General features: G+C 43.1%; 1 protein-coding gene across 1 annotated transcript; it reads right to left on the reverse strand.

The window, feature by feature from the left end:
• Window positions 1-14175: 14175 nt before the first annotated feature.
• Window positions 14176-18099, reverse strand: LOC147428731 (subtilisin-like protease SBT5.3). The gene is made up of 11 exons (XM_086496503.1): window positions 17745-18099; window positions 17559-17656; window positions 17364-17461; window positions 17099-17266; window positions 16892-17003; window positions 16246-16786; window positions 16057-16151; window positions 15719-15964; window positions 15517-15634; window positions 15209-15422; window positions 14176-15058 (listed from the first exon to the last, which is right to left on the reverse strand). Exons 1-11 carry the CDS (start codon window positions 17835-17837, stop codon window positions 14460-14462), a joined length of 2382 nt encoding a protein of 793 aa, XP_086352629.1. The 5' UTR covers window positions 17838-18099; the 3' UTR covers window positions 14176-14459.
• Between the last annotated feature and the right edge of the window lie 4710 nt (window positions 18100-22809).

The raw sequence follows: 22809 nt of genomic DNA on the forward strand, positions 1-22809 counted from the left end.
CCGCATGCTTCGTGCTCGCTCCATGATTATTTTGTTCATCTTTTTGGAAATACGATTTTGTTGAGGTATCCTTGGGGTTGTCATTTGCCTCTGAATATCATTGTTAGCACAAAAGCTTTCAAAATCTTTGCTACAATGTTTGCCTCCATTGTCGGATCTGAGGCATTTAACCTGAGTACCTGCTTCATTCTCCACAAAGGCTTTCCACCTTTGAAATATAGAAAACACATTTTTTCTTCATTACACAAACCCATGTTTTCCTATTTGCATCGTCTATGAATGTTACATAGTACAACGAGCCACCAAGGGATGGTGTACTTACAGGAGCCCAAACATCAGAATGAACCAATTCAAGTTTTTTATTTTTTCTTTCAATTCCTGCTTTTTGAAATTTTACCCTCTTTTGTTTGCCATAAACACAATCTTCACAGAACTCTTAAGTCCACTTCTTTCAAACCTGGTAGAAGCTTCTTCGATTGAAGGATTTGCATTCCTTTGGCATTTATATGCCCAAGTCGGTAGTGCCACACCGCATTGTCGACTTTTGTAGCTATTGCACAAGTTGAAGATTGTGTGCTGACAGTAGACAAGTAAAGTGTACCAACCTTTTCTCCTTTGGCAACCACCAAAGATCCCTTTGAGATCTTCCACCGTTTGTTTTCGAATGCAATGTTGTGACCTTCATCATCCAATTGTCCTGTAGAGATCAATTTTTTTCAAAGAAAAGGAACATGCCTAACATCTTTAAGCTTCCATTCATTTCCATTAGCATTTTTGACACAAACTATACCTTTGCCGACAATTTCACAAGCTTCACCATCTCCCAAGTATACATACCCAAAATTACCTTTGGTATAATCTTAGAAATGCTGCTTGTGTGGTGTCGCATGGAATGAAGCCCCGGAATCTACTATCCAAAAATTAGACACATTGTCCAATGAGAGAATTAGAGCATCTTGCTTTACTTTGCCTGCCACATTGGCCTCCGATGTTGGCTTGTTGTCTTGAGACTCCGACTCCTTCTTCTTGGACCAACAATCCTTCTTTACGTGGCCCCCTTCTTCCCGCAATTCCAACATTTGAGAACTGACTTTGTGCGTGATTTTCTCCGCCTCGAGCGACCACTACCCTTTTGGTTTTTGAACCTCTCCTTCGGACTTTCTCTTGTTTCCACTGATAGCGCATCACTTAATGATTCACATGTGCTTCTCCTTTGCATTTACTTGCTTAGGAGAACACCCACATCATCATCAAGCTTAATAGTATTTGTGCCAAAGATAGAGTTACTTACAGCCATCTAGAGACGATACTATAAGAAGAGCTCGCACTTCGTCGTCAAAATTGACCTTCACCGATCAAAGTTGACTTATGTTGGTGTTAAAGTCGTTTAGGTGTTCTGCAACTGAACCATTCTCTGTCATCTTTATATTGAACAAGCGCTTCATGAGAAATACCTTATTGGATGCTGATGGTTTCTCATAGAGGCCGTCAAGTGGCTTCATCAAGTCCTCTGTGGTCTTCATCTTTGAAACGTTGAAGGCCATCGTTGATGCCAAGCTTAGCCGGATTGTTCCTAATGCCTTTCGATCAAGGACATTTTATGCTTCATCGTTGATGCCAAGCTTAGCCGGATTGTTCCTAATGCCTTTCGGTCAAGGACATTTTATGCTTCATCTGCCATTGTTGCGGGCTTCTTTGCAAGACCGCCTAGTGGCAAATAAAGGTCCTTTTGGTAGAGATAATCTCCAATCTGCATCTTCCAGTGTTGGAAGTTCTTGCCGTTGAACTTCTCGATCTTAAGCTTCCCTTGCTCTGCCATTACTCCCACTCAATTCAAGGAATCCTTTCCTCGAGATACTTTAGCTACGAGCAAACCTTGCTCTGATACAACTTGTTAGAAAATAGGACGTAGCTGAGTAGATATTATAGTAGTTTACTTAATGGAGAGAGATAATTTTCACACATGAGAGATTATAGAGTAGAGAGAGAGAGAGAGAGAGAGCACAGGATATACATGGTTCTCCCAATGTGGGCTACATCCACGGAAAATCAGCCACTCAATGGCTTTAGTACTTCAAAACAAGAAGTAGATTACAAAGGGATTATACCCTTTTGGAGCTCCCACCTTGCTTCACTCTCACCACCTCTCTTCCACCTTGTTGCATCAACTTCACAATGCATCACAATGCTTCACTTCTTCAATCCGTTTTTGTGTGTAGAAAAGGCCTCCTTTTATAGGCCAAAAGGGTTTCCCTCTCTCATGAGAGGCAGCCGTGGGTAGCCGCCCTTGTGTAGACAAGTTCGAGTTGAATTCTCCCATGCGCCCATGTGTAGCCGCCCTTGAGAAGACAAGTCCAATTTGAAATCGGCCACCGACCATCGACTACCGGCCACCGACCAACCAACCGACCGTTTTTCGACCACTTTCAGTGTAACATTTAATGGCCTAATAACTTATGTGTAGCGGAAATTAGCATGAACATAGTGGGCATTTCATTAGAATAGATTCCTAATGAGAATTACAAGAGTGCTTGGGTGGAGAGAGCAACAAAAAGCATAACACCTAGTTAGATAGCATCGACAATACTTTCAAAAGAGAGAGAAATTAAGCTATTGACAACAATTGAGGACCGGATTTGCATGGAGCCGGTCCCCCCTCCAAAAGGCTTTGTATTATGGTTTCTCCCATCAAGAGAGACATTGTACAATACAATTCTTTGTGTTCCTTCAAGACTAGCTAGTGCAATGAAGATGGAAGCTTCATGCACCAAGCAAAACACTTAATCAAACACAACTTGAATTATCCCCGTTCTCAGACCCAAGACCTCACACACCTTCGAAGATGGTGAGAGCTAGCAGGGTATGAGAGTATATTGAGAGGAAGAAAGAGTATCTTACGAGAAAGATGTACATCTCCTCACATAATCACTCATATTAGCATAGCTTAGCTTAGTAATTAGCTTGGTAGAGGAGATGAGCATGCATTGAAGCTTGGCTCTTGGTTGGATTTGCATCCACATGCCAAGAGAGTGTTGATGTAGGCTTCTATCTCACAAACTTGGAGTAGGTGATGAGCTCTCCATTAAAGCTTGGGAGGAGATAGAGTATTCTTCCTTCACACATGGTCAAGTGTGAGTGTGTGTGTAAATGCCAAGCAAAAATCAGCCCCCTCTCTCTCTTGGGCGAGCCCTTGTTGCTAATTTGGTCTGGCTTTTGCATCATTGGACCTCCCCAAGTCAAGCCAATGGGTATTAAGCAGCATAAGTGATAGCCTTCTGACATGTGTCCCCCTTTCCCCTTTTGTGAGAGCTTTAGGTAATTAAATAATTAAACTAAACTCTCATTGGACCCCTTTGTCTCCTGGCCAATAGAAATCAGGCAAGCCATGGGGCTTCTGAATGCTCATTGGACCCTTTGGGAGACTGCCCAATAGTCTTCTAGGAGATTTAATTCTCATTGGTTTCTTTTATTAAATGTTTTTTAAATTAATTAAACTACATTTACTCTAGCTTAATTCTCATTGGTCCACTTCAAGGGTCTTCCAATAGGAATTGGGCACACCTTGTGGGCATCTGGGCTAGGGAGCTGACATGTGTCCCTCATTCCCTTTGTGTAAAGGGAGCCTGTGTGTGTGTGTGTGGCTTTCTCTCTCATCCCCTACCTTTGGGGCTCGCCCCCTCCCATGTAGGAATGTGCAAAGACTTTTTGGGCACACACAAAGCATCCAATTTTCCCTAGGGTTGACCTTTGGACACAACCTTTGAATTTTGGAACCTTAGCATTTTGGAAGTCTTAATGGGCTGAACCTTAGGGTATTTTTAGCCCATTGTTGCACATGGCTCTTTTGCAGGTGCCCCTCCCCTTTGGATCCCTATTTTCCCTCCTTTGGATCCCTACTGTGGCCAGTCTGCTAGCTTAACCAATATTCTAGCTTTTTCTCCCATGGCACTTCCCCACATTAAATGATCAGTTTAATATGAGAAAATCATTTAGGAGAATTAGATATTGATTATTATGACATTACCTCTCTCTTGAAATCATAGTCGTCCTCGACTATGGTGTAGAGAAGATAAAGCATATTCATGAGTCCTTTTCTTAGCGGGTAGAGGATCCCTATGTTACCCTACGACATCATTCCATAATGGATGACTAGTCCATTTGGCGCTTGATAGCCTGAGGCTGCCGCAAGCATGTCTGCACATTAGTCCTATCAATCTTCCATAGTATAGTGACAAGCTCTACTTGGTGTTTGGGAGACGTCGTCTCCGCAAACTTGATCTAAGCATGCATACTACTTCATTTTTGTGCACAAATAAAGAAAAAGAGAGTCTTATAAGACAAAAATTTTGTTCATTTTTAACATTTTGTACATTTGCTTACTCTTGGGAATCATTGTAAGCATTGACAAGGTTTAGGTTATCCTTTAATTGTATGCCTTGCATCCATCTAGCATCTTCAAAAGGATAATTATTAAACTTAATAAGATATCGTCGGATAGTCTTACCGCCTCTTAATACCTTGTCTTCATGTCGGAGAATAGACTCGGACTGCAGCACCTCCTCTTGGTCCTCGATCTCCGGTGGGTCTTCAATAGTTGGTTCTTGAGGTGGCTCTCCTTTGTAAGGCTTTAATAGGCTCACATGAAAAGCATTCTGTATGAGCCAATGATTGGGCAACTTAAGTTGATAGGCCATCTCATTGATTGGACTAAGAATCTGGAAGGGACCATAGTACCTTTTTGCTAGTTTAGCATAGTACTTTTGGTGGCCTTGGGAAACTTTAACAAGACCCAATCGTTTTCTTTAAAGGCTTGGGCTCTTCTGTGCTTGTCGGCAGCAGCCTTTTGCCTTTGCTGTGAGATAGAGATAGCATCCTTAATCTTTTGGAAAGATTCTTGTAGGTCTCGGCTATACTCATCTGCAGCGAAGATCTTCCCATGTACCTTAAGTAGCAAGGGACTTTTTGATCTTCCCTCAATTACCTCGAAAGGTGCTTTTCCTGTGGAAGTATGTACAGTGTTATTGTAAGCATACTCCACTAAGGGTAAGTACTTCTTCCATTGGGGTCTTTGATCTACTTCCGTTACATAGGCTTTTAGTAGATCGAGAATGGTTAGGTTAGCTATTTCACTTTGGCCATCAGTTTGTGGATGATAGGCCGAAGAGAAGTTTAGCCTTGTTCCTAAATTCTCAAAGAGACCCTTCCAGAAATTACTGGTCATTCTAGGATCTCTATCCGACACTATGGACATTGGCAAGCCATGGTACTTGAAAATTTGTGAAATGAAGAGGGTTGCCATTTGATGGGCTTTGATAGTCTTTTTGACAGGTATAAAATGAGCTTGTTTACTGAGCCTGTCTACTATCGTCCATATTCCCGTATTCCCATGGATAGACTTAGGCAATCCAAAGATAAAATCCATGGATATGCTCTCCCATGGTGAATTAGGGATTGGCAAGGGTTGAAGCAATCCAGGTTGCTTCCCTCTATCAAATTTTGTCTTTTGACATACCACACATTTGGAAACATACTCTTGTATGTTCACTTTCATGGTAGGCCAATAGAAATATGTTTCAATTCCCTTTAAGGTAGACTGAATCCCTCTATGCCCCGCATACGGGGGAGCATGAGATTCATACATTACTTTCTCACGTAGTGAGTTAGTAACGCATAGTCTATTGCCATAGAGAAGATAACCATCTTGTAAAGTAAATGGTTCTTCTTTCTTCCCTAATGCAAGGGCTGAAATCACATCTCTAAAATCGGGATCAATAGCATACTCATCTATCATTGAAGATAGATCATTGTGAGTTGCTATGGAAACCGCATTCACTCTCGGTCGTCTTGAGAGTGCATCGGCTACTTGATTATGCTTGCCAGCAATGTGAGCAATATGAAAATGAAATTGTGAAAGGAAATTTGCCCACCTCATTTGTTTGTCGGAGAGCTTGGTCTGTGTCATGAAGTACTTAAGACTTTGGTGATCCGTTCGCAGAATGAAAGGAGTCCCCAATAAATAGTGCGTCCATGAGTCTAAGGCATGTAGAACTGCAAGGAGTTCCTTTTCGTATATGCCTAGATCTTGCTCAGCAGGGTCGAGCCTTCGACTCTCATAGCCTATGGCGTGCCCTTCTTGGAGCAAAACAACTCCAAGGCAATCACCACAAGCATCACATTGGACCTCAAATGGTTTTGAGAGATCCGGTAGTGTAAGCACACGTTGAGAGATAAGCTTTTCGAAAGCATTGTTCTCCTTAGCAGACCATGTATACCTAACACTTTTCTTTGTTAGGTCATGTAATGGTCCCGCAATTTGTGAGAACTTTTCTGTGAAGCGTCTATAGTATGCACACATACCTATAAAGCTTCTTAGTTCATGAAGATTCCTTGGTTTAGGCCATCCTTTTATTACCTCTAACTTGGATGGATCCATTTGGATGCCATCTTGAGAGATAATGTGACCTAAATACTGAATCTCTTGCAAGAAAAATTCACTTTTCTTTCGATTAACATAAAGTTTATTCTCTCTTAAAACTTGAAATATTACCTGGAGGTGTTGCTTGTGTTCCTCCAATAAATTAGAGTAGATGATAATATCATCAAAGAACACTCCAGTGAAGGTTCGATGAGGCCTGAACAGCTTCTCCATGAAGCGGTTGAATGTGGCTGGTGCATTTGTCAAGCCAAAAGGCATGACAATGTATTCGTAAAGACCAAATGTAGTACGAAATGCGGTCTTTACAATGTCTTGATCAACTATCCTTATTTGATGATCGCCACTTTTTAGGTCAATCCTACTGAAGTAGGTTGATCCTTGTAGCTTATCAAATAGGTCGTCTACCCGTGGAACGGGAAACCTATTCTTGATAGTGATCCTATTTAGTGCTCTATAGTCGACACACATACGATATGTGCCATCTTTCTTTTGCACTAATAGCACAGGTGAGCAAAATGGAGATGAGCTAGGCCTAACCATGCCCTTCTCAACTAACTCATGCACTTGCCGCATAATCTCCTCTTGTTGAGCTTGAGAAACTCTATAAGGAGGTTTATTAGGCGGTGAACTTCCTGGAAGAAGTTCAATTGCATGGTCATCATTACCTCGTTTAGGAGGTAGCTCACAAGGGATGTCGTCAATAAAAACATCTTGAAACCCCTTGAGAAAATTGGATAACTCTAATTCCTTTTGGTTGCTTTTATTTTCTTTTGCTAAAGCATTAGGTTCATTTTGAAAATCTTTAACAAAAATCATGTACACGGAAATAGAGCTCTTTATTGACTTGTTGAAAGCTGGTGTATGTACAATGGGGATGGTGTTACCCATCTCCTTAGCATCTATATACATGTCTTTTTCCCTGAACTTAAAGGAGATTCTCCTTTCAGGAAATTGAACATCGGCAACCAGGCGGTCAAACCATGGTGCCCCTAGGATTACATCCTCATGCTTGAGAGGAGAGATAAAGAAGTCCTCTTTGTCCACATAGCCTTGGACATGAAGCCTCAATTTCCCAATTAAGGGAGTGACTGAAGCTTCTTGCCCCTTGAAGGCATTGTCTGCGGGTAGGACATCTCCCATCTCGTAGGATTGTATTCCTAGCTTGGTGGCCAACTCTATAGATATAAAATTGTGAGTAGAACCAGGGTCAAAGAGAATAAAAGCATCATGTTCTCTTACCTTTCCCCAAGCATGGCATAGAGGAGATCCTTTGTGGTGAATTTGGTGAGTCTCCTCCTCTTGGATTTCAACCAAAGAAGCTCTAGGAGGATCTTGGCGGTTGTTCTTTTGGGGACAAGCGCAGTACGCATGCCCTTGTTCGCCGCACTTGAAACACCGGTTATCCTTACGATAACGCTCAGGCTCTTCAGGAGAGAGTTTATTCTTTCCTTTGTAAACTCCCTTCTCTTTAGCTTTGTTGGAATTGCCCTTAGGAGACTTTTGGACATTGTCCTTCCCCTTAGGCTCATTGGAACCCTTGTTTTTCGGGGGCTTATTATTTCTTTTACCCCCCGTTTGGAAATTGATTCGAGAGGCCACCATAGTATGGTGTATTACCGCCGATATGGTACGTGGCCTTTGGGAGTTGACATACTCCGCCATTTCGTCGGTTAAGCCCGCACAAAATTGTTGCTTTTGCTCTCCAAAATCCAACTTTTTGAAGACAGTGGCTTTGAGTTGTAGGTCCCAAAACTTGTCTACATATTTGTGGATGGATTCATTGGGAGAGAGCTTTAAGCTTCGCCATTCGGTGAGTACTTTGTCTTTGGCATCGGTGGCCAAAAACTGCTTCATAATGGAAGCTCTTAAAGCCTTCCATGTTCATGGAGCTTCACCGTTGGCTCGTAGGCTAGACCACCATTGTCTGGCGGACTTTTGAAAGTGCATAGCTACATGGCGTAGGTTAGAGGACTCTGTGAAGCCCTCATCTCCAAACACCCCATCGAATTGCTGGATAAAGGCCAAGACTTTGTCCGTAGCACCGAAGGTGCCATCATAGGTAAAGAAAGAGATGCTCTTCCCTCCCTCTTTGAATTTCTTCAGCTTGGACGACCTCTTCCATGCGGCATAGGATTTCCTATGGCCTCTTCTTTTTGATGGTTCAAAAGTTGCACCATCACTTTCTTTAGAAGGTGAAGAATTTGAAGAAGGTGGAGAAGAGGGTGACCTCTTTCTCACCTTTTTCTTGTCTTGATCTTTGTCGTCTTCACCATAGCTTTCATAAGAGGAAGAGGATGAAGAAGATGGAGAAGAGGGTGTCCTCTTTCTCGCCTTTTTCTTCTCTTGCTTTTTATCATCCCTCTTTGAATTGTGGTGAGGAGAAGAATACGATGGTCTTCTCCGCTTTGGTGGTGATGGAGAGCGTTTAGCCCGCCGTCTTCATGGAGCCATCTCCGCCGAGGTGGCGGGAGACTCACTTCTTTCTCGTTCCTTCGGTAGAGGCTCTTGAGTTCTCCTTTGGGAAGGAGATGCATCATCAAGAAGTAAATTCTTGAGCCCTTCATAAGGATCCTCTTCTTCTTCCCGAATCGGAGAGAGACCTCTTTTGGTAGTCTCACAAGGAGGCTTCCTAGGTGTTCTCTCGTCATGGTGAATAGCTTGAAGAATCCCGTGAGCACGGAGTTGCCGTTGCACTTCACTTTGGAGAGATGGACTGCCCATGGCTTGTTGAAGCCTAGAAACAAGATAGTTAACAAGCATTGAAGCATCATTAGTAGCTTGCTCATGAGCAAAATCAAAGTTATCAACATTAATTTCACTCTCTTTACTATTGTCAGCCATTCTAACAACTTTTAGGTATAAACTTTTTAGGTATACTTTGGCACTTCAAGCCCTAGTTGCTACTCCTCTTTACCCCTTTAGAAAAAGCACTCAAGCTACTGTACCCGCGGCTCGAATACCATTAATTGCAAGGAATAGAAGAGGGGGTCTTTCGACACCAAAACAGCACTGGCTCCTGTCAAGCTTCTAATAGCTCAATAGTGGTTAAGCCGTAGGCAAGCCCCGTAGGACTCCACTATTAAGACCATAGCTCTCGACGGTGATGCCTCGTTAACTGCACAAAGGCAAGCGCACTGCAAGGCGAAAAAATCCCTATTCTACTTACTCACAGGCAATTAATAATACCAACCATTTGTAGCTAGCTTGAGGACCTCCCTTCTTGAGCAAGAAAAGAGAAACCTTGAGCTCTGATACCAATGTAACATTTAATGGCCTAATAACTTATGTGTAGCGGAAATTAGCATGAACATAGTGGGCATTTCATTAGAATAGATTCCTAATGAGAATTACAAGAGTGCTTGGGTGGAGAGAGCAACAAAAAGCATAACACCTACTTAGATAGCATCGACAATACTTTCAAAAGAGAGAGAAATTAAGCTATTGACAACAGTTGAGGACCGGATTTGCATGGAGCCGGTCCCCCCTCCAAAAGGATTTGTATTATGGTTTCTCCCATCAAGAGAGACATTGTACAATACAATTCTTTGTGTTCCTTCAAGACTAGCTAGTGCAATGAAGATGGAAGCTTCATGCACCAAGCAAAACACTTAATCAAACACAACTTGAATTATCCCCGTTCTCAGACCCAAGACCTCACACACCTTCGAAGATGGTGAGAGCTAGCAGGGTATGAGAGTAGATTGAGAGGAAGAAGGAGTATCTTACGAGAAAGATGTACATCTCCTCACATAATCACTCATATTAGCATAGCTTAGCTTAGTAATTAGCTTGGTAGAGGAGATAAGCATGCATTGAAGCTTGGCTCTTGGTTGGATTTGCATCCACATGCCAAGAGAGTGTTGATGTAGGCTTCTATCTCACAAACTTGGAGTAGGTGATGAGCTCTCCATTAAAGCTTGGGAGGAGATAGAGTATTCTTCCTTCACACATGGTCAAGTGTGAGTGTGTGTGTGTAAATGCCAAGCAAAAATCAGCCCCCTCTCTCTCTTGGGCGAGCCCTTGTTGCTAATTTGGTCTGGCTTTTGCCTCATTGGACCTCCCCAAGTCAAGCCAATGGGTATTAAGCAGCATAAGTGATAGCCTTCTGACATGTGTCCCCCTTTCCCCTTTTGTGAGAGCTTTAGGTAATTAAATAATTAAATTAAACTCTCATTGGACCCCTTTGTCTCCTGGCCAATAGAAATCAGGCAAGCCATGGGGCTTCTGAATGCTCATTGGACCCTTTGGGAGACTGCCCAATAGTCTTCTAGGAGATTTAATTCTCATTGGTTTCTTTTATTAAATGTTTTTTAAATTAATTAAACTACATTTACTCTAGCTTAATTCTCATTGGTCCACTTCAAGGGTCTTCCAATAGGAATTGGGCACACCTTGTGGGCATCTGGGATAGGGAGCTGACATGTGTCCCTCATTCCCTTTGTGTAAAGGGAGCCTGTGTGTATGTGTGGCTTTCTCTCTCATCCCCTACCTTTGGGGCTCGCCCCCTCCCATGTAGGGATGTGCAAAGACTTTTTGGGCACACACAAAGCATCCAATTTTCCCTAGGGTTGACCTTTGGACACAACCTTTGAATTTTGGAACCTTAGCATTTTGGAAGTCTTAATGGGCTGAACCTTAGGGTATTTTTAGCCCATTGTTGCACATGGCTCTTTTGCAGGTGGCCCCCCCCTTTGGATCCCTATTTTCCCTCCTTTGGATCCCTACTGTGGCCAGTCTGCTAGCTTAACCAATATTCTAGCTTTTTCTCCCCTGGCACTTCCCCACATTAAATGATCAGTTTAATATGAGAAAATCATTTAGGAGAATTAGATATTGATTATTATGACTTTCAGACCGCCGTCCAGCCATAATATTCCGACTAAAAACAATCTTTTGGCGAGCTCGAGACTGGCCGTGGAAATTTTGGTTTTCCGACGAGTGACTTTTCTTCATGCACGATGGCTTCCTCCCTATAATGGGAGCATTACAAATGTGTATTTTTAATACAAAATATTACAAGGGGTAAATCAAGCTCCATACTTAACACATGGAAGATGGAAAAAAAAATTAACATTCCTCCTTGTGAACACATCCTTCATTAAAATCCATAAGAGTGGCCATAAGTCCAAATATTTGAAAAGAAAAGTTTACCACAATCTAGTACTTCATAGGGCTAGTAAGCCCAATTTTATGATGTAAACAATTGCAAGATATGCAATAATTTTGTGATGTAGACAATTGCAAGATATGCAACGCTATCCACTTGTTAAATTGCAGTCCTCAATCAAATAATTAAATGCTATTATGGAGCACATAAGTAGTAAATAAATTAACGATGAAAATCTACCAAGACTTCAATTTGGCATTTGGCTTTTCCATAAAGAGTGCAAACAATTGAAAATTGGATACTTATCTTAAGTCTATTAAGTTGAAGCTCAAGAAGTTGTATTGAAGAGAGTGTCTTTGTGGTCTATCAATATTAGAATCAAAAGTGGTCGATGTGCCTTGATTAGTAGCTTGTCAATTAATGAGCTATATAATCTTATAAATGTGAGGTAGGAAACAATAGAATGAATTAATAATTATCAATTGAAGAGAAAGGAATAGATTAAATTACCAAAAGTCGGCAAGAATTTATAAGATACCTGCTTACAATTGGCATCAAAACTAGAAACATTATAAGATTAATAAAGTTCAATGCATAGATAATAGGATTTATTTTTTAAGTTATCATCCAAATCAAAATTGACAAACTATCAAGATCACAATAAGCACAAAGTGTTTGCTTGATTACAAGTTAGAAATGTATGTTATTGATTTCTTTTTTAGAAAAAACTTGTGCTCAGATTATTGATTTTTGGCTTGTCAATTGGGTGGCCATGTTTAAACGAGATACATGGAGTTGCTCAGAGTTAGCTCCGATTGATATGTGTGTGTACTAATGCAAAATTAAATGACCGAGAAGTATTATTGATTTTATTGTCGGTGCTTTCTTCTCAATTACCACAGTTCCAATCTGCATAGTGTCTTCTCAATTACCACAGTTCCAATCTACATAGTGACCAACTCACTATTAGTGAAAAATAAAAACATCGCAATAAGTAATCATTACACGTCAGCTATCCTAATTGTAAAGCTAACCACATACAACAAGAGGATACCCAATATCATAACAACTTAAGAAATTATGGCTTAGGTATAACAGAAAATCAATTAACGAGCAACAAGGATGTATACAAAGCAATAGTATTCAAGGTGATGTCAGAACCAAAGGAAGCAAGTCTATGAATTCTACATATCATTAAACATAGAGCTACTTGTATATACATAAATATCAAAAAGAGGGGTAAGGAGCAAGATGTCCATGTGTTCCCTCTCTCCTCTCAACTCACACACACACACACACACAAAATAAGTTTATTTAAATTTTTCTTAAGAGGAGTCACTCTCTAGTAATATGTATCTACAATCGCTCTCATAGTACATAAAATTGAAGATCACCACAAATGAAAAACATTCATGTACTCTTTGCCTACGTGTTAACACTCCATGAGTCTATGTTTAAAACACAGTGCATGTTTTTTTGGGAAGAATTTTTGTTTTAATCTTTAGCAAAAGGACAAAAGTAGAGAAGCATAACACCATATAATGGCATGGCCACAAAGCCAGAACGCCATTAGTCAATGCAAGTATTTTTTCACGAGGAAGTTGCATCATTAAAATGTTTGAATTTTAGTAGACAGAATTTATAACCCTTTTATCAATTTTTAGGATGTCATGGGATGTTTGTCTCCACAAGAGGCAATCTTACGAAGTGTTTATTTTTTGAAATTATTTCCTCTATAATGGGAAGAATCCAACATCCATTCATTGCATCCAGCATCCAACATCAATAGATCGTATTGTAAGAAAACGTAAAAAGTGTAGACTTTTCACCCTCCATTGCATCCAAATTCCGAACTTAGCCATTAAAGTCCATTTGGTGGAGGTAGCCTCAACTCCACAAGCAAGTTCTTGACCGAGGTTCATTAGCCACTGTAGAAGAAGAACGACTTGCGCGCGCACGAGAGAGAGAGAGAGAGAGAGAGAGAGAGAGAGAGAGAGTCATGGTCCATGGACCATGCATCCTTCACTTTGGGTCTCGGTGCTTCGACAAAAGGGGTTAAGGCATCTACGTAGTGGTTCAAAGGTCAAACTTCAAGGAGTAGCCGCTCCATGCACCAGTTTAAAAAAGCAAGGTGTGCCACATCACTCCCTAGGGAAACAATCAACTTACAGGTATCGTAATGAGTGAAAATAGTAAACTCAATCTTATCACACGTTTCACCATAGAGGAGCATCCAGTACTTTCAAATAATCATTTCCTTTTCTCCAACGCTAACAAACGATGAAAACTAGCATACTCATGCGTGTTTTTTCCTTGATTCATTGTCGATGTGAATATATTTGTTTGTCTTTGTAATGAGTAATTTCTATCTCGTCCAACCAATCAAAAACTGTGTATGTTTAAATTAACAACCTTCTTTTTTGGCCTCGTTGTGGCCTCACCCCTTTACGACAAGACAAAAAACAAGGTGAAGGTTTACGTTGGCATTACAAAACAAAATGTTGAAAGAAAATATTGGGTGTTTTAAGTAAAGAGCCCATTTACAAAGTAAAGGTTAAGTGTTTTCATAACCAAAAAAAAAACGGTCATGAAGCTCTTCATTTGTTCAATGAAGATATTCGTTCACAAATTGAAATATCGGATTCAAAGATTTGGGCGCCCGTAAAGAATGTTTTAACATGCCAATAACCGCTGGGTTTTGGTGTGATTAGGAAAGAAAAAAAGTGACATGACTAAAATCATTGAGGGACTTGATCATAGGCATCTTGGCAACGGGCAAGGTGTAAATAAGTAGGGGTAAGCTTCTTTTGACTGATTTACTCCCTTTACTCATGGACCGCAATGCCATTGCCATGCGCCCCACACCTGCTGACAAGAAATGACGAAGCAGTGGGGGAGTGATGATGAAAAGCAGGTTCAATAAAGTGCGACGGCAATCGGGCTAGAAACACGTCGTGTGCCGTCCGTCCAGATGAGAGAGCCGAAGGCCCATGCCCCGGCGGGGGGGACGTGGTTGCTGCGCGTCAGCGCCTCATTATGATTACGCAAGCGCATGACAGAAAAAGTGACACGAAACTGCAGCTTCTGTCCCAGCGCAGAGAAAGAGAGCCTAGATGGCACCACCTGCACGCGCACGCCACGTGGCGGTCGCACAATGGCCTCGTAGTTGTTATGGCCCCCAACGTAGGTGACGGTGCGCAGCACGGTGCGGCTAACGTTACGGGGGAGTCGCGAAAGCGCGAAAGAGGGATAGTTGAGGTCCAGCAGAGACGGGGGATGCTGGGGGCATTTCCACTTGCGCTCACTCATCGTGTTCCCCGTCAGGTTCACCATCGACGACCGATTGTGACGCAGACCGCAGACAAAGAGGAAGTAATCCTCGGGAGAGGCGTCGTAGAGCAGACCAGGGTCCGCTGCAGCATTAGGATTGACATGGCCGGATCCGTAGTTAAAGGGCGTGGCCTTCTCCATAGATCCGTTTCGAATCGTCCGCATGCTATTGTCGTGATGCGTTGCTGTAAGAATAGCACACACACCACACCACCATACCAATATATACACTCATCCATCCGACAAAAAGCAAGAGCACTGCAGCTGGATATAATTGATGATTCTTCTGTCGTCCTTTGCACATGAGGTGCTGCAGGACGACAGAAAAAAAATACCTGAGGTCATCAGTGCAGACTTGATAGCTGCCGCGCTCCACGTTGGATGGAGAGCTCGAAGCAGCGCCACGATGCCAGCCACATGCGGGCATGACATTGATGTTCCGGAGATAACGTTGTATTTCACAAGGCGGTGATCGGAGGAGTCTGCTGTGGGCGCAGATGCTTCTGTCCATGCCGCCAAAATGTTCAACCCTGGCGCGCTGATGTCTGGCTGCATTGCGGACATCAGCGCAATTAATTGAGTACACACTCGATCTTCCTCAATTATACCCCAAAAAAACTAGAAGCGACGCTTAGTGCACTACCTTCAGAATGTCCGGGGTAAGACTGTTAGGTCCTTGGGAAGAAAAAGACGCCATTTGAGGGGCGGGTTTTGCCCGCAGCAGTGTTGTAGGATGCGTGATAAAGGCAGTGGCGGAAGACCTGCCACCCACCATTGTTTCTGCTTATATTAATGCGTCGCTGAACTGATCAGACCAAGATCATGCCAGTGTATAGGAGTGGTACCTGCTTTGATTGATGTAGGCGAGGACAGAGCGGGCATGCGCTGCAGCAAGCTGACTTGCGGGGAGAACGTGGGGATCCGAAATGATTTCCTCAGCGTCACTGGGTTGGTTTAGGAGTAAAAGACCTACTCCCCCTGCTTCCTTCACCACCGACCCCTTCTCCACACGCGGGTTCACGCCGCGCATGCAGGCCACAATCTTCCCCTTCACCTTCTTCGGATCTAATGATCCTCGGAAACACATTCGGCTACCAACGGATCAACACGAACTGTCAATACTCTTGTCACCTTCACCTCTCTATAAGGCTTTGCCAAGCTTTTTTCGACATTATAGACTCACCCGGCTGAGGCGTTTGCGGTTGGTAAATGCACATCGCCGCTATAAACAAGAGGATACCTTCCTCTGGGGAGTCTACTTTCTGATAAGCTCGCGCCCTGTAGCAAATTCGTAATCACCAGATAGGAAAATGGGTTAGCGGCAGCATCTACACAAACAATTGCCGCACTCAATCACTAACTAAAAACTCACTGTGTAATTGGATCCATCTCCCAGACTCGTGAAGGCGGGGAAAGCGCGGTCAATGCTGCTGGCAGCAACGGTGAGGATCCACGGAGCCACGTTGGCGACACTGGCGGGGGAGGGACCATCGTTACCAGCAGAGCAGACAACGACCTTGCCAGAGCTGACGGCGTGGAAGCTGCCAATGGCAATGGCGTCGGCAAAGTAATCGACTAACGGCGGACCAGAACCCAGAGAGAGAGAGAAGACATCTACTCCGTCTCGGATGCCGGCGTCAAAGGCCGCCAGGATGTCAGCATCGTAGCATCCCCCTGGCCAGCACACCTTGTATACCGCCAACCTGGCCCTTGGCGCCCCACCTTTGGCTGTCCCTTTGGCAAACCCGAAAATGCTGGCACCCTCCACAAAGTTTCCCCCTGCCGTGGACGCCGTGTGCGTTCCGTGACCTTCCTTATCCCTGGCCGACAAAAATTCTCCAGTCGAGCTCACATTCAACATTCCATTGGCAGCCTCGTAGCCCTTGATGAAATGGCGAGCTCCAATTAGCTTCCTGTCACATGTAAAACAGATTCTGTACTGGAAGAAATCATATGATATCTGGCAGCTGAACTCAGTAAACAAGTGTACAGATAGCTATTCGTGGGATGCGTCCTACCGATTACAATTGAACCGTGTGAAATTTGAGCCGACCTCACAAGTGCCGTTCCACCTTGCAGGAATGGTTCCAAAATCTTGGTCGCTGAAGCTCTCGGACTCAGGCCAAACACCTGCCCTATGCAGTGCACACGATTCAAAGCCTTACATGAACCTCGGCAAGAAGGTCGACCTGCTATACACCCAGAAAAATGGCATAAGTGCTCACCTGTATCCATCACCCCTATTATAACATCTTCCCCAAACTTTGACTTGGTCCAAAGAGACCTCCGAGAGGCCGCCCCTGATGAGTATTCCAGGCCGAGAAACTCCCAAGAGCGCGTCGTGTGCAGCTGGTGCGCTTTATTTTCAAAGACAGACACAACTCCAGGCATTGCTTTTGGTACATCAAAATAGACAAGTGTCAGCAGTTCAAACATGTCATAGACGGATTGAACATATACTGGTTTAAGCGGCAACATTAATAAGATTACCTGCAAGGGCAGAGGCATGACTAGGCTCCATGACTGCAGCAAACCCATTAATGGCGTGCTTATAGCTGTATACGAGACGTCCTTCCGCAGATTCTTCACTGTAAAATGCCTCAAACGGCAGTGGTAAGTCAAATAAGAGGGCCAAGAAGATTGACAATGTAGTAGAGGCCACGTAGAGCGAACTTCATAACTCACCTCCCCATAGCGTTCACCAGCAGTTCTTGGTGGAAAGAAAGAATGTCCCCCGCTTCTACACTTGCCGTATGGTGGCTGCCCATGTATACAATATAAGACTGCAACACGCAGACAAACTACGTTAGTCCAGTTCAAGTTGACCTAATCCCCAGGAAACAAGCTGATGGTTAATGAGCTCCAGTATACCGTCGCAGGAAACCCCATCACTCCGAGCACGATCGGATGAGTTAGGAGCAGTATAATCAGCAACTCAAGATAGCAGACTCCTGTACACGCCATGCTTCTAGATGTACAGCAAAAGCTCGACACTGTTCTAGACGAAGACCAAGTGAATATCAGGTTTCAATGTTGTCTGCTAACTATCGTAATGTTGAGCACGACAGCTTAAACTGGGAAGATATTATGGCTAGAGTCGCCGGCATCCAGTAAGTGCAGGCTTGTCGAAGCGCCATGGCAGCACAAACGTAGAGAGCTCGCCACCAGCTAGCTGCCAGAAGAGAGGGGGAAAAGATACTCTAAAAATGGTGGGGTCCTAGAGACTCTTACGCCGCTCATCATCTTTACGCCGGTAGCAGAAAGTAAAAGGTTTGTAACCTATGCGCTACTGGATGGTGTGTTAGGTGTGTTGCATGAAATGTAGAGGACAACCCGCCCGTTGAAGAATTAAGAGCCGCGTCCCACATTGCACATGCACTCTGAATCTTTGACTGACTCACTCAAAGTGGTCGCACTTTCTGTCCCCGTTGTCCCGCTGAAAGGACTTGGTTGAGTTATAGCCTCCCTTTTTTTGTCCATCGCATGGTGGGAACTCTAGCAAAGGTAGGCTTCGCATGGGAGGAAGGCAAGGTTGAAGTGGACGTCAGCAAGCTCATCGCTTATACCTCAATGCTCACAAGAGCTGCGGTTCGAGGAGAGAGAGCTTGTCATGTAGCGCCAGCGAGAAGAGAGAGAGTGGCTTCGTTGAGGCTACTCTGTCAATTTTGGCGAAGTTAGAAAAGAAAAGCTTCGTTCAAGGTCGTTGCTCAACTCGGCTGGCAGAATTTAAACCCTACTGTGCGAATGCGCTCAAAGTCCTTGTGAATTAGGTATCAACATAGATATCGATGTCAACGTTGGTGCCGATACTCATGACCTACTCTACAAACAAAGTTGCCTGCAACTCGTCACCTCTCTCCCATTCTTCTCATTCATACCTTGAACCCCTCCTTAGATCTAGGCTCTGATTGAAGTCCCACAATCTTCGGCACTCAAATCTATATTTTGTGCACTCTTCTCCAACACTAGACTCTAGATGTGTGTTTTGTGTGATTTTACGTCATGGTTTTGGCCTGGGGAGGTCACCTAATAAAAATGTAACCTATCACGTGAGTTCAACAGAAGGGTATATTTAAAGTTCTTGAAACTTACATAAATATATATACAGAAGGGCATTATTTTTTCAAATTTGAAAAAACTTACAGATCGTAAAAGAAAAGGGTACATTATATTCCTAACAAAATTCAAAGATAAGGGGTTTTACAAACATGTCTTGAACGCAGTGATATAGTAGTTTTACACACAGTAAAACCCCCAAGGATTTTGGACATTTTTTCAGCTAGTTATTGCATATTATTGACTCTACACTATCCTCAATGTGAGTACTCTTGCTATCTTTTTGCACACATATGGACACATACACACACGTGCATTCATAGAATTGTACATGCACAAAAGAATATCCATACACAGATAGACACACACACACACACACACGTACATGTTGGTGAAGGAGATGGAGACCATGAACAAAGAGAGGGGGACTCAACAAATTTGATGGCATGCAGTTGCTAACAATCTCTCAGTTTCTCTAAAGAAAAGAAACCAATTCACGGTTTAAAGAAGCCTTAAAGGCTCCATGCAATAATTGATTTTAGCCACACAGCGTCGTGGTGCATGCTTCAACAGACCTTAACCGTAAAGAAGTTTTAATGCTACCATTCCCCCCTTCAAGTCTATCTATCAAATAACACTACAAGAGGTTCTTCACACTTGTGACGGCCTTAGCGACTGAAATACACGGGGATATTTTTACCCTCAACGTCACTAAAAGCGTCGCTATGCGCGTCGCAAAGAGAACGTCGCTATTTGCGTCTTTATTTGCATCCCTATATAGAGACGCATATAGCGACACAAATAGAGACGCATATAGCGACACAAATAGAGACACATATAGCGACGCAAATAAAGACGCTACAAGTCCAAAAGTAGCAACGTATATAGCCACACCCGAGAATAAATTTTTTTGGTGGCAGGGCATACATTACCCTGCCACCCCCTCAACCATTTTGAGCATAAAGTTTCCCAAATTAAAATGCAAAACTGACAAAAGTATATCGATGAAAGTAATAAATTGACAAAATTATACACATCATATGCAAAATCACTTGATTGTTAAGCTTTGATTAAAATGTACTAGCAACAACATAATTGTCATTAATTATTGGAAAAATACATTGTTGGCCAATAGCTACAAAATTGACGTACACACGTCATGTCCTAATACATGATGTGAAAAAATGAAACTAGTATTATCTAGCTACGGCTACATTGACGTCGACTTATCTGACGTCTCATTGCGTCCCAGTGGCATATCTGTCGGATGCTGCAAAAAAAACAAAACAATAAGACTTTATGTAAGTATAAATATATAATTACAAAACAATCTAATTTTTAGCTTATTATTAAAATCTAACAAATGTAAGAGTATAAGGTTAAATACTAACCAAGTCAGAACGAGAACTCTGAATGTCCATAAGGACATTTAAGCCCTTTCTGTCCACATACTCACGCTCTATGGTGTGGGGTAATGTCCAACCATCCACTGTTCAAAACATGCAAAGAAAACGTTATGTTAGAATTTAAAATTACAAATACCCTTAACTACCAAACATAAAGGGCGATGCAATAACACTTACAATGTCGGCCTCAAATGATGTCCATCCGTCGCTCCCCAAGTGGTGCGAGCTCCCTGCTTCTACTCGTGCTCTGGCTACCTCCTTTTGTTGCTTCTACTTGTCGGGATTCTCACGTGCTGCTTGCTTTACATTCTTCCGATCTTCTTTGGCCAGCCAATCTAGTCTACTCCACCCATGCTTTATTGCTTTCTGCACTTCAGAGCGCTTCTGCTTGCAGTACTCACGCATCCGCACCTTTCAGCAAGTCTTCATTGAAGAACTCATCCCGATTTGACATGGGAAACTGGTCATGCAGCATGCTGATGACTTTGTCTTTTAATTCATTCAGCACTTCACTCCAGGTGTTTAGTTTGTCGAAACACCTGAGAGCAAAGGCCGTGCATGGACGAGATCACCTTCTTGCCTTCGTCATCCAAGATGATGCTATCGTTGATGTCGATCGAGTACGGTAAGCCCTCTCGCCTGTGACGCGTGTGTTTGGATAAAGTCGGCACGCCTTTTCACTACTAGAGATCACTTGAATATCGACGCCAACTTACCGACGTCAATGGTGGGCATCGGTATGTGCATCGAGAATACTGGAGGGAGTTCAAATTTTTAAGAGAGAGAGAGAGAGAGAGAGAGAGAGAGAGAGAGAGAGAGAGAGAGAGAGGTAGAGAGGGAGAGGGGGGGAATAGAGAAAGAGAGAGATAGAGGGAGGGAGGGAAAGATAGGGGTAGAGAGATAGAGAGAAAGATAGAGAGAGAGAGAGAGAGAGAGAGAGAGGTAGAGAGATAGATAGAGGGAGAGCGAAAGAGAGGGAGGGAGGGAAAGAGAGAGAGAATAGAGAAAAAGAGAGATAGAGGGAGGGAGGGAAAGATAGAGGTAGAGAGAAAGAGAGAGATAGAGAGGTAGAGGGAGGGAAAGAGAAAGAGAGAATAGAGAAAGATAAAAATTGCAAGAAGAAACGGCAAATATGTAAGCCGTTTTTGAAATCCGTTCACGTTTTTTTGTGGAAAAACGCAAACAGACTTCGAAAACGGCTTGTGCGCTTGTCCATGTTGGAATTAGGGTTGCAGAGAAACGCACAGAGCTTGGAGAAGACGAAGGAAGCTCAAGGCACACAATAGAGAGTGTGTTACTTAGTGTGCAATGGAAACATAGATAGCCCTAGAGTGATGGGCGTATATACAATGCACGGGGGAAAAAACCTCCTAAAGAGGAAAAAAATGCCCCGGCGGTCCTAGTGTGTTCACACACATCACTACCACATGTATATGGTAACAAATCCCCCCTGGAGTGATGCGGTGAACAAGAGCTGGCACATGAGTAAAGGGAAGTGCCATGCCCTGAGGATATGATCAATCCACAAAGGGGAGTAAGCCCAAAGCTTCAAGCTTCTCACGAGACAATGCCTTTGTGAAAAGATCTGCAAGGTTGTCCTGTGTTGGCACTTAAGACAAGTTGATCTCTCCTGCTGAGAGCCTCTCCTTGACATAGTGGTAATGCACCTCAATGTGCTTTGTGCGAGCATGAAAAACTGGGTCCCTTGCAACTGCCAATGCGTTCTGACTATCAGTGTAGATAGTGATGGCAATGTCCTATCCAACACCCAAATCAGCCATAAGGCGTCTGAGCCATACACACTCAACCGTAGCTGTGAAGACTGCCCTATACTCAGCCTCACAACTTGAAGTGGCCACAGTAGGTTGCTTCTTGCTCAACCATGATATCAGTACATGAACTGCCAAGCATGAAACAAAAACCACTTGTGGACACTCGCGTGTCAAAACAACCAGCCCAATCTGAGTCCGAAAAAGCATGTAAGTCTCGCGGCAATGATCCCCCCTTGGGATAAAACAAGCCAAGATGTAAAGTGCCACTAAGGTAACAGAAAATCCTCTTGACAGCCTGCCAATGCTTAGACCTTGGGCTATGCATAAATCTGTTGACCTGTAAGACTGCAAACTGAATATCTGGCCTCGTGTTGCATACATAAATGAGGCAGCCAACAGCAGTTTGATAAAGAGTGACGTTAACAGGATCGCCAGCATCATGTAGACTCAACTTCAAACCTGTTTCCAGGGGAGTGGCAATAGGTTTGCAATCCTCAAGTCCAAACTTACATAGCAATGTCTCTATGTAACTTTTCTGACAGAAAGCAATACCACCATCACACTGCTTAAACTATATACCCAAGTAATGATGCAATAGCCCCAAATCTTTCATCTTGAAAGTATCATTCAAATCAGCCTTAAATTCAACAATATGTCTCTCATTGGTCCAGTGATTAGCAAATCATCGACATAAAGAACCAC

This window comes from Adiantum capillus-veneris, chromosome 23, assembly GCF_014529385.1.
Source record: "Adiantum capillus-veneris isolate H3 chromosome 23, ASM1452938v2, whole genome shotgun sequence".
Lineage (NCBI taxonomy): Eukaryota > Viridiplantae > Streptophyta > Polypodiopsida > Polypodiales > Pteridaceae > Adiantum > Adiantum capillus-veneris.

What these genes read in the sequence shown, in the direction of transcription:
- LOC147428731 (XM_086496503.1), bottom strand. Translation starts at nt 17,837, where the DNA reads ATGGCGTGTACAGGAGTCTGCTATCTTGAGTTGCTGATTATACTGCTC. An exon ending in GAGATGGATCCAATTACACA is followed by an intron (nt 16,152 to 16,245) that starts GTGAGTTTTTAG and finishes AATTTGCTACAG; the next exon opens with GGCGCGAGCTTATCAGAAAG. An exon ending in ACCGCAAACGCCTCAGCCGG is followed by an intron (nt 15,965 to 16,056) that starts GTGAGTCTATAA and finishes ATCCGTTGGTAG; the next exon opens with CCGAATGTGTTTCCGAGGAT.